This window comes from Poecilia reticulata, chromosome 7 (assembly GCF_904066995.2).
Source record: "Poecilia reticulata chromosome 7, P_reticulata-male-v2, whole genome shotgun sequence".
In the NCBI taxonomy this organism is placed as follows: domain Eukaryota; kingdom Metazoa; phylum Chordata; class Actinopteri; order Cyprinodontiformes; family Poeciliidae; genus Poecilia; species Poecilia reticulata.
Genome location: NC_088836.1, coordinates 8,039,763 through 8,057,713, shown reverse-complemented (window position 1 = coordinate 8,057,713; position 17,951 = coordinate 8,039,763). Strand labels below are relative to the sequence as shown.

Here is a 17,951-nt window from a genome sequence, read left to right as displayed (position 1 = left end):
ACACTATTCAGATTTTCACACATTGTGATGGTCTATATAGTTACTAGAATTGATTGAAGCTGTTGGCATGTTAAAGTAGTCGAGGGCTGATCAGAGTTTTGCAGGACACTGTGTGCCTCTTCGCTTACTGTCGGTTCATTGCACATCTATGCTCCTTTCGTCAACGTGTGCAGGTGAGAAATGTGAAATGTTCAACAGTCCTTCAAAAGTTTCTCAGGCGACGCGTTCCGCCTTCCAACCACCAGATTAAAAAGAAAAAAAAAACGAAAGAAAGAAAGAACTCATCATCATCGCCGCCACCACCACACCTTTAACACACCCGCTCACACCGACGCGCACGTACGTATACACCCCAACTGGAGGTTACACGTGCACGCGCGCGCACACACATTCCAGCGGGCGGAGTCGGTGACGCGCGCAGAGGCCGTTTGTGAATGAGCAGCAGATCGGAGCAGCAGCCCTCAGAGCAAGCTGAGTCCCAGCCGAGCAACGGGAGCAGAGCAGAGCAGAGCAGAGAGGGGAAAGAAAAGTTTTTTTTCCAAATGGATTTCCTCGGTAGAGTCCGACATTTGCTGTTCTCATATGTGCTCATTAACGGGATATTGGTTACCTTCCAGGCTAAAGAAGGTAAGTGTCCGCTTATAAAACAGATAAGCTTTCAAAATAACATCTTTGTTGCGGGAAAAACAGAGTGCCATGCAGGGAGCCTCCTTGCAAGAACTTGCAAGAACTTTTTTTTAGAAAAAAAAAGAAGAAAAAAGCAGGAAACATTTTTCCTTTACTTTTGCAACTGCTTGAAAGTTTCAGAAACTTTGATTGTAACTTCGGAAAACAAACAGCAACAACCTTACAAGTGTTGTTGGGTTCAATTTGTAGCTTGTCGCTTCCCTGCAACCTATTATTCCTAAGTGAATTGCGACTCTGCTTGTGCGCTCCTTTAACTTTGTAACAGCAGCAGGTGGGGAGTTTCTACTGCGGAGTGAGCTAAGCTTGATATTTTCTTGATCTTCCCTTATTCACCCAAAGGCATCCCTTTTGAATGTATCAGATGTTGCTTTATTTGTCATCTTCCCGCACCTTTTGTAAGGGGGGGTCAAAGTTACTCAACAACACAGATTTCAGGCAGGCTCAAGCAAAAAAACAAAACAAAAAACAAAACAAAAAGTTTTGCAAGTGTTTTTGGTAACTGATAAAGATGTTGTGTCTCCATAGAGGTGCTTTTGGATATGAAGGCAGCTGGAGGGGAGCTGGGCTGGCTGACTTGGTCCCCAAACCAGGGAGACAGATCTGGGGTGAGTATGGTGCTCTTTGCTTCTCCTCCACGTTTCCAGCTGTAGGAATTTGCCCGAGGATAGATCAAAACTTGCAGGAAACTCACTCAGCTGTACAGAGAATATTTTACGTAATTCTCTTAAAATTGCTCCTGGTATATATATACGTGTGTGTTTGTACACATGTGGGTTTTCTATAAAATCTGCCAGTTTAAGCCTTCTTGAGCCGGGATAGACGAGGCAGTGAAGGTACCCTATCAGGAGCTGCCTCCACAGCATGTCTGGGCTGCTCCAAATCACATATAGGCGGATAGAATAGCTGCTCCCTCTGAACTGGGAATACTTGTGGCTTCTTGTGGTTTCGAGGCTCCAGCTTCAGAATTGTATGTTAGAGAGCAATTAAGTTTTAAAGTTTGCAGCATGTGGTACCTCTTTGCCGAGAGGAGGGGCCTCAGACGGAGCGAGTCGAGCCAGGGCTACCTTTTTCCTTACAGCAGGGGAAAATGTCTGCATTTAGGGATGAATCTCTAATGCTGCGGTTGTCTCTTTTACCATGAGCAGAGCAGAGACATGTGTTGCCTTCCTCCATCATGTGGTTGCGGAGTAATTGACCGGTCAGGCACATGCAGATTCACTGTAAATAGCCTCATTTCATGTGCTGATGACTCAAGAGCATGTGCAGGCACGCCGCTCAGCGGTTCACTCGACTTTCTCAGAGATGTGTAGCAGCTCGAAAGAAGGTCCCTCTGACACATTAGTTTCACATTTTCCCCCTCACTAATACATTTCAGATGTTTGCTGGATTATTTCGCGTTAGCCTTACGGGCCGGTGGTAATAAAAGGACGGGGAGGGAAATGTTCCACCAGGTTGTTAGCAGAGGTGTACATTCTGCTGTTGTTCATCAAGTTTATATGCAGACCCACACACTTCGCCAGCAAAGCACATTCCTTTAATTAAAAGCACAGTGGCTGCATGCAGAGAGCCAACCGCAGCTTCTGCCTCCGTGGGGGCCGTTTGTTTCTCATGAGCCAAGGTTAGAAGTTGCTGTCACTTTTTCTCAAACATATTTGTGGCAACATCCAGTTTTCATGCAGCAATGCTGCCCGGGAAGGCTGCCAACAAGTGTGTGAGAGAGACTGAATGGGAAATAATTTAGTCTCTTCACAATGTCAGAAATGCATTGTCAACCAAAGTCCTTCTTGTTCGTGATCGTTTTCGGCTTTGGAGATTTAGAAAATGGATGTCCGTGTCTAAAAAGAAATGCTGTATTGATGTAAAGGTCTGTATTTACCCTTGTGAAGAGCCACGGAGTTCTCTGCACACGCTCTGTTTTTGTTTCCTGCTTCAGATTACAGTGGCCGAACCCTCTTGGTTAAACGGTCGCTCCTTTATTTAGCTATCCCCTTAGTTTTGGTTCAGTCCCACATGGTTAGAAGCAATCCAGCCTGACTACCTCTAACCTTCTTTGGTTTTCGTGGTTCTGTTTCAGTGGGAGGTCACCCAGAAAACCCTGAACGGCTCTCAGTTTTATACCTACTCCATATGCAACGTCGAGGAGCGCGACCAGGACAACTGGCTGCGCACCACCTTCATCCAGAGGCGTCCGTCCGTATCTCAGGTGTTTGTGGAGCTTCAGTTCATTGTGCGTGACTGCAACTCATTCGACGGAGCCTCGCTGACCTGCAAGGAGACCTTCAACCTCTATTCTAGCGATGCGGACGCAGACGTGGGCACGGCCTTCCGTAAAGGCCAGTTCAGGAAGGTTGCCACCGTCGCTCCAGATGAGATAACGAAGAAAAATGACATGCGCATCAACACAGAAACGAAAGTTGTGCAAAGCTTATCCCAGAAGGGTTTCTACTTGGCCTTCCAAGACATCGGAGCCTGCATTGCTCTCCTCTCTGTCAGGGTGTACTACAAGGCTTGCCCGGCCACAACAAAAAGCCTCGCTTCGTTCCCCGAGACGGTAGCTGGAGGTCTCAACCAGCAGCTCAAGAAGGTCTCTGGGAAGTGCGTGGACAATGCTTACAGCGAGGATTTACCTCACATCTACTGCACTGCGGAGGGAGAGTGGGTGGTTCCAGTTGGACAGTGCCAGTGCGATGCTGGGTTTGAAGAGGTTGAAGACACCTGTCAAGGTAAGCCAATGGCCTTGAAGCGTCTTATGCGGAAACGTTTTAAATCATCTCCAGTTTTGTTGCCTTTTGTTCCCATAGACACAGACAACTGGTGATCTTTTGGATCAATAGTTCTCCAGACTTTTTAAAAGTATTTTGAATTTTTTCCTGAGGGCTTTCTTGCTTTTTTTGTTATCTCTGACCAAACGTCCTTGTGCAGTGGACAGTGGAGGATAAAAGAAGTGCCGTGTCTGAAAAATATTTCCACTACAATCTGAAAGTGTCTGTAACACTCTGCTATCTTTGGTAATTCTTGTCAAATTGAACTGAAAAAAAAAAAAACAGAAACAAACTGTGTCTTCGGGACAAACATTTACTTTGTTTTTGAATAGACATAGAAAACATAACTTTTCCTTCGACATATACAGTGTGAGTGTGTGGTTAAAAAGTTTATAGAGGTGCTTAAAGGGTAGTGGGGTTGATCAGAAAGGTTAATAAAGACTGAGTTTCAGTTTTTTAAGGCCAAATTTGGATGGAACAACTAAAAATGTCCAATGTCCATGTATTTCTCTGGGTTCAATAAAGACGACCTAAAATTAAGACAAGTCCATGGACATCCGGTATTTAGAAGGTTTGTAACAAAGTCGCTTATTTAAACACCTGATTTCTCTGCTAAACCATCTGCTTTTTTTAAGCTTAGGAGCTTTTTATGGTGAAATAATTCATACATCACAGCCAAGTTGCAAAAGACGTTTCTTTAAAAACTGTCTGGCATTGGACTTGAAATGACTTAAGAAAAAAATCCAAGTACAAAGTAGAACTCTGAAATACTTAAGAAAAGCTCCAGTAACTATTCATCAAGATAATCAGGAAAGATTATAAGACAGCACGGCTCCTTTGTAGGAGATATTTCACCAGAGGAAGAATGACTCAGGACTTTGATCTGTACTGTACGCTATCTTGTCCTGGCAAATTCGATGAGCTTCCATTTTACTGCGTTTTTTTTAAACGCTCAATTTATCTTTGCTTTAATTACCTGGGGTTATAAAGCATACCTGTATGACAAATATTTATCATGGGTGCTATTATCATATCTCAGTGGAATTCTGCCCTCGGCTAACACCAGCTCCCCCCGCAGTGGGAGGAATGCCAAGCCCTTCTTCAACATGTCCTGGCGTAATCCCTGACCCGAAACTGATACGAGTAGGAAATGTGCATTTACCTTTCGGCTTTGGCTCCAATTAGCTGTTCTCTTTTAACGGCTTGCAGAAGCAAATTGTAACTGTTGGCCTTTGGTGTTACAAATGGACGCTGGACAGCATGAAGCCTGGACCTAAATTTTGGCCTCACCTACTGCATCGTGGGCTTCGACTGCGGCCTGTTAACGTCGGATCGCTCCTCGTCATGGCCAATCATTGAGGCGGCCTCCATCTTTAACGGCTCCTTCTGCTCACCAGCCGAGCTTCAGTCTGTCTCCACCCCTTGTTCTTCCGGCTCCTTCAGGCTTCCTTCCTCCCATTCGAGCGTCAAAAAACCTTAATTCTTTCGTGTCAAACCTTCTAATTGCGGCTTTTTTGCTGTGTGGGTTTCTCCAGATTGAAATGACGTAAAGTTGGAGGGGACAGGAAAAGGAAATTATGATTAATTATTGTTGATACAATATTATTAGAAAACGTTTTTGTTCTGTCTTATTTTTTTGACAGAAATATTCTTATATCTGGCAGATTTGGATGTAAATTAATTTCCATTTAGCCAAGAAGTTTATTTTATGTGGAAAATGAGAGAGGCATCGTGTTCACTACCACAATGTAAAAGAAACAGTTTTTTAGTAGAAATTTTAATAAAAAAAATTTAAAAATGTATCACCCCCATAATAAACCTTGGAAAATTGTTTTATAGTCAAATCCCTTTTATAATTGCTGACCAGCTTTCCACTGGAACTATTAATTTTGGACTTTACTGTAGTTGGCATTATTTGTTCTATCTGCATTTAAGCAAAAACATTTTTAAGTGTAATTCCTATATACAATTTATTCCTAAACATTAGTTTGTTTAGGCAAATGTCTTAGAGCTTGTGCTTTTAACTAGGGGTGCACTGATTTTAATCGGCACAGATTTTCAGTGATTGGCCGATACCTGCGTCTTATCCACCGATCTTATCTTCCTCGGCAAAGGTCTGAAAATCAACAATTGTCCTCCTCTGCTTTCCGTGAGAGAGGTTTGAATGAGAGACCGGCTCATGAGGTCATGTCTGCACGTTTGCAGTTAGCAACAGTCGCACCACTGTTACCAACTCCACGAACTTCTTGCTATATTTAGCAACATTTCAGACGAAAAAAAAAGAAAAAGAATTGGTATCGGCCAAAATCGGAATCGGCAGGTCAGGCTCGGTAATCGCCGAAGAGCCAGAAAACCGCAATCGGATCATCTCTGTTTTTAACAAAAATAATTCAATTTGCTTTCAAATTACCTGACACAAACAAAACTCAATATTTTATGTGAACACAAAAAAGGTCCGTAGAGTTTTACTTTACTCAGCAGCGTCTTGCTCAGCTTATCTGTTACATATCCTGAACCCTGGTAAATGAGTGTCTTAGTCTTTGACATCTCTCGGTGCATAATTTAGAGCTTATTGCATCAGGTTATTTCCTGTTCTCTCGGTATCGTCTGCTCTCTTATCTCGACATGAGCTGGCTTTGGCAGAGCGGCCATAACTCAGGCCTTTGACTTTGTTCTGTTGTCACAGTTTGCGCTTTACTGACTGTAAAGGAGACCTTTATTGTAGTCAGGGAATACGGCTGATCAAAGCAAGGGAGTGGGGGCTACTGTACGGTGATGGATTAGCATCTTCAAGGCGGATGGGAGAAAAAAGAGGGAGGAGGCCTGGTGAAGCTGCCGAGCCTCACTGACTGCTCATAACACGCAGACCCAATCTGAGCCCCTGTCCTGCCGGCTGCAACTATCTCTTTATCCCCCAACCCACCGTCGCTCCCCCTTTGTTTTCTCAAACGTACCGGAGCTGCAGCTTTTGGTGTGTGTGCGTGCATGCGTGTGTGTGTGTGTGAGAGAGAGAGAGCGGCGTGTGAGGGCCTGTTGAGATCTGTTCCGCGACAAAGCACACAAAGCCATGCCGTCAACCCCATGCGATGTTCCTCCTTCAGTCTGCTCTGTTTACTCCACACACACTTGCACGATTTGAAAAAAGATCATCGTCTTAGAAAATAAATGCACACGTTTGGACAGCGGGTATAAAAATGTCCTTGCTGGCATGTCCGCTCCGCTCTCCTGCTTAGATTTAAGCTGGATAGGAAAGCTGAGGTTTTCTGCCAGTGGGTCTTTTTTTTTTTTTTTGTAGCTGTGGAAGAAAAGCCAGGTGAGATGATTAGGGAGGACGGCAGGAAGGAATGAGAGGGAGAAAAAAAAGCGAGGGCTTGTGTTTAGAGGAGGGGTGTGATGTTTTTTTTTTTTTTTTTAAGTGGAGAGAGGTGAGGAGCGGAATGCAAAGGTAGGAGAACAATGAAGTGCTGTGTTTCCCCGCGAGGCCGACAGATTCCACCTCCTCTCCCCCACTTTACTGGTACATTCCTGATCAGTTTGCTGAGACAGAGCCTCCCAACATTACTCCAGACCTGTGGAATTCCCAGTGAACGCTGGCGATGATGGGAAGAGCGGGGATGGTGGTGGTGGGGAGGTGAGGGAGAACAGGTCCGGGTCAAGCCCTCACATTAAAACGACTAAACAAACAGAATCCCTCCAACCCCCCAACCCCACAACAAAAAAAAACACACACACACACACACACACACCAGGAAGATCCCCGGTGAAGGGTCCGAGATGCATGAGGACACGCGTGGATTTAGATGGAAATGAATCACAGAGCTGCAGCGCAGAGCCAGGATGAATGGTTCCGAGGGCTTAAAGAGGAATATCCTACAGACACGTAGTTAATCATTGTCCCCCCCCCACCGCTTCTTTCCTGAACGGATGGCTGCTCTGGGGTGAAACAACCACAAAAACTTCCACTGTGGTGGTTTTTTTTCTCTTCTCCATATTTAGGTTGAAATTTTCCATGTTCGGCCATGTTTTCACTCAGTTTTATAACTCGTCTCCCCCTTGGGACCTGTTAAAGTAAAGATCTGTGACTTCATCTGGTTTCTGTCTCCGTCTCCTCTTTGCCTCTCAGTGCGGCAGTAGTTCAGGCGGAAGGATCACTTGTCTCTCAGAGCTTCTTTCTAGGATATTATTTCTTTCTTCCCCCGTCCCTTAAACACACACACACACACACACACGCACCCACCCCCCCCCCCCCACACACACACACACACTGTTGTCATTGGGTGAAAAGTAAAAAAAGATAAAACAGTTGCTGCACTGCGAAGACGTGTAAGAGCTTCGCAGGTTGTAAATCATAAACAAGTGGAAGTAGCAGGGCACAAACTGGACCTTTTGTTCTCTGTGACATTATTACAGATGGTGTTTATTATATATTCTTATGCACAGGCACAACACTCATGTGATTGATGGAGAAACTCAAACAGGCTGTAATTACAGCGTCTTGCAAAAGTATCTCTCACGTTTTGTCACCTCACATTGCATCACACGAAATTCATGGAAAAGGAAGAATGAGCATGCAGTGCGCAGTCTAGTGACAGAAACGATTCTTTGCATCATCAATTCTACACAAATAATACCATTTAGTTCTAGCAATAAATTGCTAGAACTAGCTTTTTTAATTGCACGTAAAAAAAATGTCTAAGTTCCAGAACATTTTGGTTAATAAACGACTCTGGAGTGGCAGGTTGGAGACTGTGCTAAACCAAAACAAAGCAGTGAATTATTAAGAAATAGAATATTGTTTTCAAATATTTGCCCCACACCAAATGGCGTGCATATGTGCCCAGCCCCATCAATAAAGCCTAATGCAGTTAACTGCCTTCAGTAGGCAAATAAGTGGTAATTAGAGCTCACCTATGTGTTAATGGCAGCAAATTCAACTGTTCTGTGAAGGCCTCAAGTGTTTGTAAGAGAAAATCAGTGAACAAACAGCAGCATGAAGACCAAAGAACAAAGCAGCAGACAGGTCAGGGAGAAAAAAACCCCAGTTTGCTTTAAAAAAACAAACAAACACTATGCCAACCTCTGTATCTGTATGGTGCAACCGCACACGTAGCAAAACGTGCCTGTCTAAACCAACAGATCATGCAAGCGGAGCATTAATCTGAGAAGCTGAGGCTTGTGGTAACCGTGGAGGAGCTGAAAGACTCCAAAGCTCAGGTGGCAGAGCATCTCTTAGTCATGCATTCCGCAAATTTGCCTTTTATTACCCTTGTGAAAGAGTTGCAGGACGTTGTACACAGCAAACAAATGGAACACGGTTTAGTCAGATGAGACTGAAGTTTTAGTTTTCGGCCCAGGTGTAAAACTCGGACCAGTGGCACGTCATTTCTACACTGAAGCATGGCGGTGGCTCCATCATGCTATGTTGGTGCTTTTTTTTTGGGCAGGAGCAGGGAAGCTTGTCAGAGTAGATGGAGACATTGATGGAACAAAACTGGAACAAAGCATGTTAAGGGCTGCAAAAGACTTGAGACTCAGAAGGACATTCGGTCAGATGTGCAACAGAGTGTTTTAGGACAGCTTAATAACAGGATAGAATTGCAAGCCACACTTTTCAGTCTTCCAGTCTTCAATAATAAAAAAAAAAATCTAAACCGTATATCCTTTGAAATCTACTTTACAATTAAATGCTTCGTGTTGGTTACCTAAAATCCCCCAACCAAAAAAACACTGGGACTCGTAAAACCTGTAAGTGGTACGAGTTTGTTCCAGTTAATAAACACTTTATTGACACGATTTAAATGTTCTTTCCTCATCCGTCTTGCTGGGACATATTTCAGTCCCTAATGTGAATTTTTCCATCTACTTTAAAATCTGTTGCACAAACGAGAATCTATTTTCACGGAGCGAAAATAAACAGTGAGCTAAATGGTGTTTAACTTTAAATAATTTCCACTCGTGACTCACTCCATTCCCTTCCTTCCCCTTAATCCACCCTGGCACAATGTAATGACTGCGTGTCACCCCTCATCTGGATCTGCACCAGCTGATCCTCGGCTTTATTTCTGTTTAACTGTCCCGGGCCCACACCTCGCCAGCTCCCCCGAAAGCCTCGGCAAACGGGCCGTAATCCAACGCCATGGTTGCACAAGGCTCCGTGTATAAACGAAGACACGGTTTGGGAGCGTGGAGCGCTCAGGAGAAAATGGCCTGTCGGTGGACCGACCATCCCTCCGGATTCCAGTAAGGTCGGAGCTCGCCAAGCAGCTTCCAGTAAGCAATTTTCTCCTCTCCCACTCCTTCCCTCGGTGTCCGTGTCTCCAAACTCGTCCTCGGCTGATGTAAGGAACAGTTGGTGACTAAGCTAGCATAGCTACACGCTGTGGCGAGTGATTTGTATGGGTAGTAATTGACTTGGGTGTGTTTGGTCTTTTTCAGTGGAGTAAGTACTGGTTCTGCTGGCTTTTTTTTTTTTTCCTTTTTCTTTTTTGCCTTTGTATAATCTCTCTCTGCCCCTCACCCCACATCCTCCCTGTCTCAGAGGACTCTTCTTGACTATTTTAATTTTCTGCCTCTCAACTTGTATTTATTTTGTAATTTCTTATCTCAGCCACATTATTCCCAGGATTATTTTCGCAGCGCCATATGCAGTTTTCTCCAGAGGCGCACACTGTTGTGCAACCAGCCCCCCAAGTACAACAAGCTTAGATGCAAACATAAAACTTTTTCTTTTTTTTTTTCTCCTTCTTGTTTCATGTTCACATTGCTCATGGAATCACACGGAGGCTGTTGTTTTTGGCCAACACGCAGGTCATGAATATGACACCAGAAGACTTTAAACATCCCGTTTCACAAAGCCCTGATGGGACTATTTAGACTGTGTACGCTCACAGTATTTCTGTCTGATAAAAACAAGTCTCACTAAGTGACTCGTAAAAATAAATAGGGGCAAAATCTGAACAATGCTGCCAATCGGGGAACAGCAGCCGGCAGCTTTCACATGGTGGCTAAGGCGTAAACATTTAGTTGGAGGTACAAATGAAACTCTAGCCATTTGTTTGTGTTTTTTATTTGTTTCTTGATGAACTTGACAATCGACGCGAGAAATTGGACCGCCTAGAAAAGTCTGTCATGTCAATGATAGAGTTTTAAATTAAGGCCTGCATCCGAAGCCGATGAGTTCATGACGATCGAAGAAACGCCTTGCGCAATTTTTAGTTTATCTGATGTTATGCATGCAAACAGACACGGCAGCACTCCTGGAGATTGCAGTGATTCGATTTAGCGGGCTTAAGGTGGATTTCACAGAACGAGAATCATCTCACTCCACCCGGATAATCCCTCCCACGCTCAAAATTTTCTGCTCCACCAATCTTCCCTTGATTCTCTCAGCCTCTGCAGCTGGTCACAGAAAAGCAGAGTCACTGCCTTATTGGACGGCTCGAAAACAGTTTTGATAGACAGGCTTTTTTTTTTTTTTTTTTAACTACATTGCCTCTGAAAAAACCACTGAGATTACTTTGAAAGATCGCATAGCTCAGATGTTGTGCCAAGTTAGCTTACGACTAGCGAGCTGATCTTGCGGGAGTTGGTTAGATTAATGGGGGGTTCGGTTGGGTGGGGGAACGGGGTTCTTTCAAGCGATGACATGCTGTATCTTGTTAGGCCACATTTTTACTGGAGAGTTCAGTGCCAGTTATTAGAAACGGCAATAAAAAAATAAATAAATGGAGTCAATGGAGTCTGTGATTATCTAGTGTCGGTAACAGAAAACTGTATCAGCAGTTCGTGGCTTGGGAAAGTGCAATCACTTGGAGTGTGACATCCAAACAGATACATTTTTGATTAGATTAAATCTGATCAGATGGCAGATTTAGGGGAGAAATGTTCACCTTTACAAACTTTTGGTCTCAAATCACATTCTGAATGAAGCAGCCTGATGATTATCGACAGTTTAGAGTAAAAAGACTCACAAAATAGATGAAAACCCCAAATCTATAGAAACACACAGAAACAGTAAAAGAAGTGCAAATGTAAAAAATACACTTTTTACAGTGTATAAAATTGTAGCAGTTTGAGGCAAAAAGCTTGTGGTAGCCTCAACTCCCCTCACCTTCCCCTGCAGGCATTACGCTGCTGGAATACCACTTTAATGTGCAACACAGTACGTCAAAATTCACAGACTGGAGTAAAAGTTTTACACTATTATTACCTTAAATAAAAATACAATTTGGCATGAAAATGTAAAGAACATTATCTGATTGCTCTTCAAAATTAAATTGAATAATTAGTACTTTGGCTTAAATAATGTTAGTAATAACTCTATTTTTTTTATTTTTTACATTTTTATACATAGACATCTGGAAATCAGCAAAAATGTAGAATAAATGTGCAGTCAATTAAATAGTAGTTACTGAGTGCTTATTGCACAAAATATTTTACCTTTTATTCTTCTAGTTTTGTAGTTTTTATGTCATCTACTCCTTCGTTGAAGCTACAGTCTCTTACTTTAAAAGTTAAGCATTAACCATTTTAGCCTTCACGCGTGCATATGTGGAAGTCGGGATATATTTCCTCTTGGTGACATTCCTGAGCCTGAAGGCTGTGTTTATGTATGTGTGTGAGTGTTTTGGTGGGGGGGAGTGCAGAGCAATGTGAAGCGCTTTGTATTGTACTGCCGGTGTGTGAGGTCAGCACTTTCCTTCCCAGCAATCAGTCAGTCATGCCCCCCAGCGCTGCCCAGCAAATACACCCACCCACCGTTCACTGCTAACAGGACGAGGCCTCAGCGGAAACCGGAGGTCACCTAATCCCTCAGTGACTCCCCGACCTGTGGGCTCAGGGTTTTTCATTGTCGCTCAACGCCGCGGCCTCACTCAGCTGCTTTTCATTTTGTTGTCCTGCCTGATAAGTCGTTTTGTTTATTGGTGCATTTGGTCCTGTTCTGGTCACTTCCCCTGGTCAGGAAGTCGATGGCTGTCGGCTTTCAGCCTGTTGGCTCGGGGAGGTGTGGTGAGACGGTGTTGCCTTTTCCTCCTGGTTGTCTGGAAGTGATGCAAACCAGCACAACTCTGGCCTCTGGAAGCTCTGAGTCAACCCGGGTTGGCTTCATCAGACCCTTCCAGCAACAATTTTAAATCTCCTCGTCTTCAGTCTGCACTCTGTGTACATCTCTTCCTGTTACTGGGTGCGAGGAAACGTAAAGAGTGAAAGGTGAAAGGGGATCGAGGAATTTATTGTGTTTGTTAACAACCCCAGATGAAAGCTTGGGTGCAATTGTAAAACAGATGTAATGCCTTCACAGCTGCTCCATTGGTCAGCTAATCTTTTTCACTAATGCCTCCAACCCCCCCCCCCATCCCCCCCCCCCCTCCTTGGCCCACATGCCCACACATCAGCCCCTACACCTTTATGGCTCCTTGTCTGCCCCCTGCCTCCCCTGCTCTACCTCTGTGACCTCTGGCTCATGTTACCCAGGCCTCCTCCCCCATCAGAGGCCCCCTCTGTTCCCTCAATCCAGGTACCCCCGGATTGCTAATTACTTGTTGTCACCCTGCATATAAACACACAGACATGACGTATCACCATTTCACGCAGGGTTTGTGCAGTTTGGAGATGAAAAGAGAGGAAGTGAAATAAATGAGGGCAAAGACAAAGCCAGGCTCTTTTGCCCCCCAGAAATGACCAGAGAGCTGCCCTGATACAGATCTGACACTGTTTATTTCTCGCTTGGCTTTATTTTTACAAGATCTCCTTTGCTCGCCGGCCATTCCTCTGAGTCTAACCTTTCTCCCTTTCCTTCTCGTCGGTGCGAGCATGTGTTTGTTTTACTTGGCCAATGACTCTGTGTAAAGCCACGCACAGTTTAACTCACCCTCAGGCAGACATGACCTTTCTGCCTTCTAAAAAGCTCAGTGCCGCACTCAATTGTCAGCCCCCACCGCTCTCCCTCCCCATTCGACTTATTCGTCATGTCCCGGGGCCGATTCTGTTGTCAAGCCACCATGTTACCCATTCATCCATCTATACGACCGGGCATTCATCACTGTCGGCGTCTCATCCGTCTTAAGTTCTGCCGATGCGCCGGTGAGCCCTCAGAGGCTCTAGAGCCACTCCGGCTCCCTGAACGTAACAGGCCCTTGCACTCGTTCTCTATAAACAAACACGGGCCACTCAAGGCACACAGGGACCCTAACATGACAAACAGTTCCTTGTTTGTAGCAAGTGGGAGGGGAAGAAAGGGCCACTCTTACTTTGTCAAATTTCTCAACTCCAAAGAAGCCCAGACACTTTTTGTTTATGAGCGCCACCGACTCGGTAAACCCTTTTAGGGGATTTATGCCTGCATTCGTGTTGTGTCGACACATTTCAGCTTCCTTTTCGGTTATTATTCTGCTTCACAACTCTTCGCCTCAGTTCTGGTCACTCTGTTGCTCGTGCTACCTCGTGCCTCTATGCTTTGATTGGCTGCTTTAAGGAAGGAAGGCAGCGTCAGCCGCACGATTCCTGTTTCCTGTTGTGTCCAGCAACAATCCAAAGCTCCCCTCGACCTTCTCCGTGGAACAAGGAAGCTCGCTTTCCTCAGACTTTTCTTTTTTGTCGAGGAATCCTCTCGTTAAATATCCCAGCTGTACCGTCGCTGTGACTCATATTTGGAATATTTGAGGTACACAAACCCATTCACCTTTACCGCCAAAAGGTTGGCTAGAGCTCAAGCTATGCAGTTCCAGGCCTCCCATTGGGTGGTGTACACTGGAATGCATCTTGATTATAGAGGCGACACACAGTGTAAGGCCATCATCTCCACTGGCCTGGCCACGATGTATTGCAGCTTGCACTGTAACACCAAATAGAGGCGAGTCCTCCTCTATTCAGATGCCATGTGGCATTTCAGCTATTCCCATCTGCAACGCCTGCGTGTGTATGTTTTTCCTTTCAGCTTTTGAATGGCATGGCATTCTCCTTGCCTGCTGGTCAGTGGTGAATAGCAATGTTAATGGGTTAACTGGGAGGAGAGAAAGCAGGAGAGCAAGGAATTTGGGGATTACATAGAAGGAGAGGTAGGGAAATGAATCAGGGTTTTGGGCAACAGCTGTTCCCCCTCCTCAGACCAAGAGTTCGTCCCGGCATGTCTCCTTTCTTTCTTCAGCCCTCAGCAGGATACAGTATCCCCCTCTTCCTTTCTTAGCCCTTCTGTCACTACTTCCCGCCTCTCTCCTGCCTTGCCTGTCTTCTGTCCCATCTGCGTTAATGAGTAGTCGTATTTATAAGTGAAACAGCTGCCCAAGATAGAATGGAGATGCTGTAGAGAGAGGCAGGACTAAACTCGGTGCAGTCCTATTGGCCAAAGATCCATACCCTTCTTTGTGCAGAGTGATTTTTCTTGCCACAATTGTTGTCAGGCCCTTTAGATAACACACCTCCTCACATATGCTCTGCGTCAGCTCGGTGAGCCGCAAGTTTATAAAAAGCCGAGCAAAGTTGAAGCGAGGCTCATGGTCAATCAGCTAAATCCCCTTGATATGACTCAAATGGAGCCGGAGCCATGTGCTTTCCGTCTCCCATGTGGTCACTTGTGGCTTCCAAATGAGCTTCCCCCAAGCAAGACGAGCCGAAGGGCAAGCTAGACTTTATCTCAGCGCGAGTCTGATATTGTCTTAGTCTTGGCGCTGCTTTTCTTTTTTTCTTTTTTTTACAATTAGCCTCTTCAGGAATCTGACCTTGTTTGCTTATCACTGACTGTCTCAATGCTTTTCCCAGTCAGTGTAACTGCTGTATCACTGTGAAGGCCTCATTTCATTTGACCAACACGATCTGTCCCTACAGCGCCTAATCTCTCTTTTACCGCAGTTTTCTCAAATTCCAGCGTCTGTTTCCTCTGATGCATGTTCATTTAACTGCAGTGTTCCCCAGCATTGAAATATGTGTGTGTGTGTGTGTGTGGGGGGGGGGGGGTGTGCGTGTGTGTGTGTGTGTGTGTATGCATTATGTGTGTAGCTGAACTGAATGAGCAGAAGGACATGAACAGGTGACAGGCTGTGGACCTAATCCCTCTCCTGATGCCACATTGTGTCCAGTAGTGTGCTTTGCATACATGTCTGTGTATTTTGTGCATGCACACGACTGTGGGTTCATGTGAGCATTGCATACACGGACGTGTGTGCGTGCGCGTGTTTATGATCACCCTCTGGTGTCAGCAGCAGCCCCTGGAATGCTCTCGCGGAGTTAAAGGGCAGCCGTCTCAATTTCACCCTCCTTGACGGTGCGCTCTCAAACCAAATTTCACACCGTATTAAGTTCATATTTCGACATTTCCTTGCACAGCTGGGCATCCTACCTGCATTTCTTTATTTAGAATTCAAAGTGTGAAATTAGATGTCACCTTATCTAGGCGATGCCGTTTCAAAGTATCCGTGTGAGTCTCTGAGAGAAAGAAATATAATAGACTGCTGGGTGCCAAATAGCACTGTTGGTCTGGTTGCTCTCGCACCTTTTCTTCTGTAGTTATGAAAAACTGACTTAGAGTTTCGGAATGTTGGAATACTGGTTGAGTTTCTTGAGTCAGAGACAGTAAGACAGAAGCAACGGAAGAGAGGAAAGTGTGTGGAAAAGTTGAGAGTACGAGAAGCAGCATGGTAGGAGCTGTGTGATTGTGTTTCAGGGTTTGGCTCAAATGAGCATCATTTTATTTGTAATGACCAGAGTTTTACTGAGTGATCTGAACACTGTGCAGACTCCCCCTGCCTTGTTCCCCCCTTACATCTCTCTATCACCTGCCTAAATGTGGTATTTAGCCATGACACAATTAAGTGTCCCCTCGACCTCTACGTGTTGCTCTCAGGGGTCAAAAGTTCAAAGCATTTCAAAGAGGCTTGAACAATCTGGAGAAACTTGCTTTGCTCTGTGCCATGCCATTTAGGATGCTGCCAGAAGTCCCCATTGTCTCCTTTGGCTGATCATCTGCTGTGAATGTCTTTTTCTCCTGGCAGAGTGTCAGCCAGGCTTCTTCAAAGCTGAGGCGTCCAGGGACAAGTGTGAACCGTGTCCTGCCAACACCCAGAGCCAGGACTCCAGGTCTTTGTACTGTGTGTGCATGGATGGCTTCTACCGGGCTCTTACAGACCCCATGACTGGACCGTGCTCAGGTGAGAATTGTGCAGAAATGAATGCTAACTTCTATAAATTACTAGTTATACTAAAAAGTAGAGAAGCACTGAGAAAACTTCCGCTGATTGCAATCTGCAGAAGTTTATGCCAGCCAGATCCTAGCAACATGCCCATTACAAATGTGTGCAAAACATTGGTGGTAGTCCACTAATGTCGATTAAAAGAGAAACGCAATTAAAATCACACATGAATAAGTTTGTTCATGCAATACGTACTTAAAAGAACATGCCGCGCCGTCATTCTCCTACCACTTCCTGTTGTCTTCTTTGTCTTTTTCTGGTTGTTGATCATGTGACTTGTGTGATGCAAAAAAAGTGTTTCCATTGCAATTTAGCAAAAATACATTCATTTCGATGTAGCTGAAAAACAACCTCATCCTAGTGCAAAAACATTTTATCAAAAAACATTAATTTTTTCACAAAGTTGGCATGTTTCCAATATGCTAAGTAAATTGGCATAATTCCAATTTGCACAATTATATAGTCAATTTAAGCGCAGCTACACACTAAAACAACAAACAGCTCAGTGATTCTGGTTTGCATTACTGACAACACCCTTTACTGTAGATGCAGATACAGACGGAGGATGTTGGATCTATTATCAATTTCTACTATAATTGATTGAACTATGACAGCTGTTAGAAGCAACAAGAGAGAAAAGACACATTTCTACTAAAAGTAATTTCGTTTTGACACTAAATTTTCTTGTGTAATTGGATTTGCCCAGAATAAAATGTACTCTGACCATTTTCATGATTATGAAATCAGTAAATAAGTTCATTTGAAATAGTATTTACGTTCATAATTGTTAAGAAGCAAGCAGTGTTCAGAAAGTGTCTTTGGTCTTCTACCTACTACATATTCTATGTTTTTCTGCTTTCTCCCTGTTAGGCCTCCCTTCTGCCCCTCGAGGTCTGGTGGCCACTCCCAACTCTCTTACTCCGGGAAAACTCCTGCTTTCCTGGCAGCCCCCCGAAGACACCGGCGGTCGAAGCGACATCACCTACAGCGTCGAGTGCCACCGTTGGGAGGGCTCGCAGCACCTGCCCTGTGGAGAGAAAATTCGCTATGACCCAGCAAACACGGGCTTGCTTGATACGAAGGTGTCAGTGAGTGAACTGGATCCTTACTTGAACTACACCTTCACCGTGGAGGTGCACAGCGGCGTGTCCATGTTTCCCAGTCAGGCAATGAGGCGCAGTTTCAAGCCGCAGTCCTCTGCCGCGCTGAACACATCCCTACACTACACAGGTGAGTGCTGGTGACATGAAGCAGAGCTGCGATGCTATCTGTGCTGCAGCAATGGCTGATGCTATCTGCGGGATACTGACGGCTCTGC

At 44.7% G+C, this 17,951-nt stretch overlaps 1 protein-coding gene across 2 annotated transcripts in view; it reads left to right on the top strand.

The window, feature by feature from the left end:
* The first annotated feature begins 270 nt into the window (after window positions 1-270).
* Window positions 271-17,951, top strand: part of epha2b (eph receptor A2 b) — a 30,265-nt gene continuing 12,584 nt past the window's right edge. The window contains exons 1-5 of one of the 2 annotated variants that reach the window (XM_081608779.1): window positions 271-627; window positions 1,213-1,292; window positions 2,762-3,410; window positions 16,436-16,591; window positions 17,504-17,863. In XM_081608779.1, the coding sequence (XP_081464905.1) occupies window positions 435-627; window positions 1,213-1,292; window positions 2,762-3,410; window positions 16,436-16,591; window positions 17,504-17,863 (1,438 nt within the window). In that variant the 5' untranslated portion in view covers window positions 271-434. The remainder of the gene's footprint in view (window positions 628-1,212; window positions 1,293-2,761; window positions 3,411-16,435; window positions 16,592-17,503; window positions 17,864-17,951) is intronic. The other variant, XM_008413070.2, reaches the window with a different exon arrangement.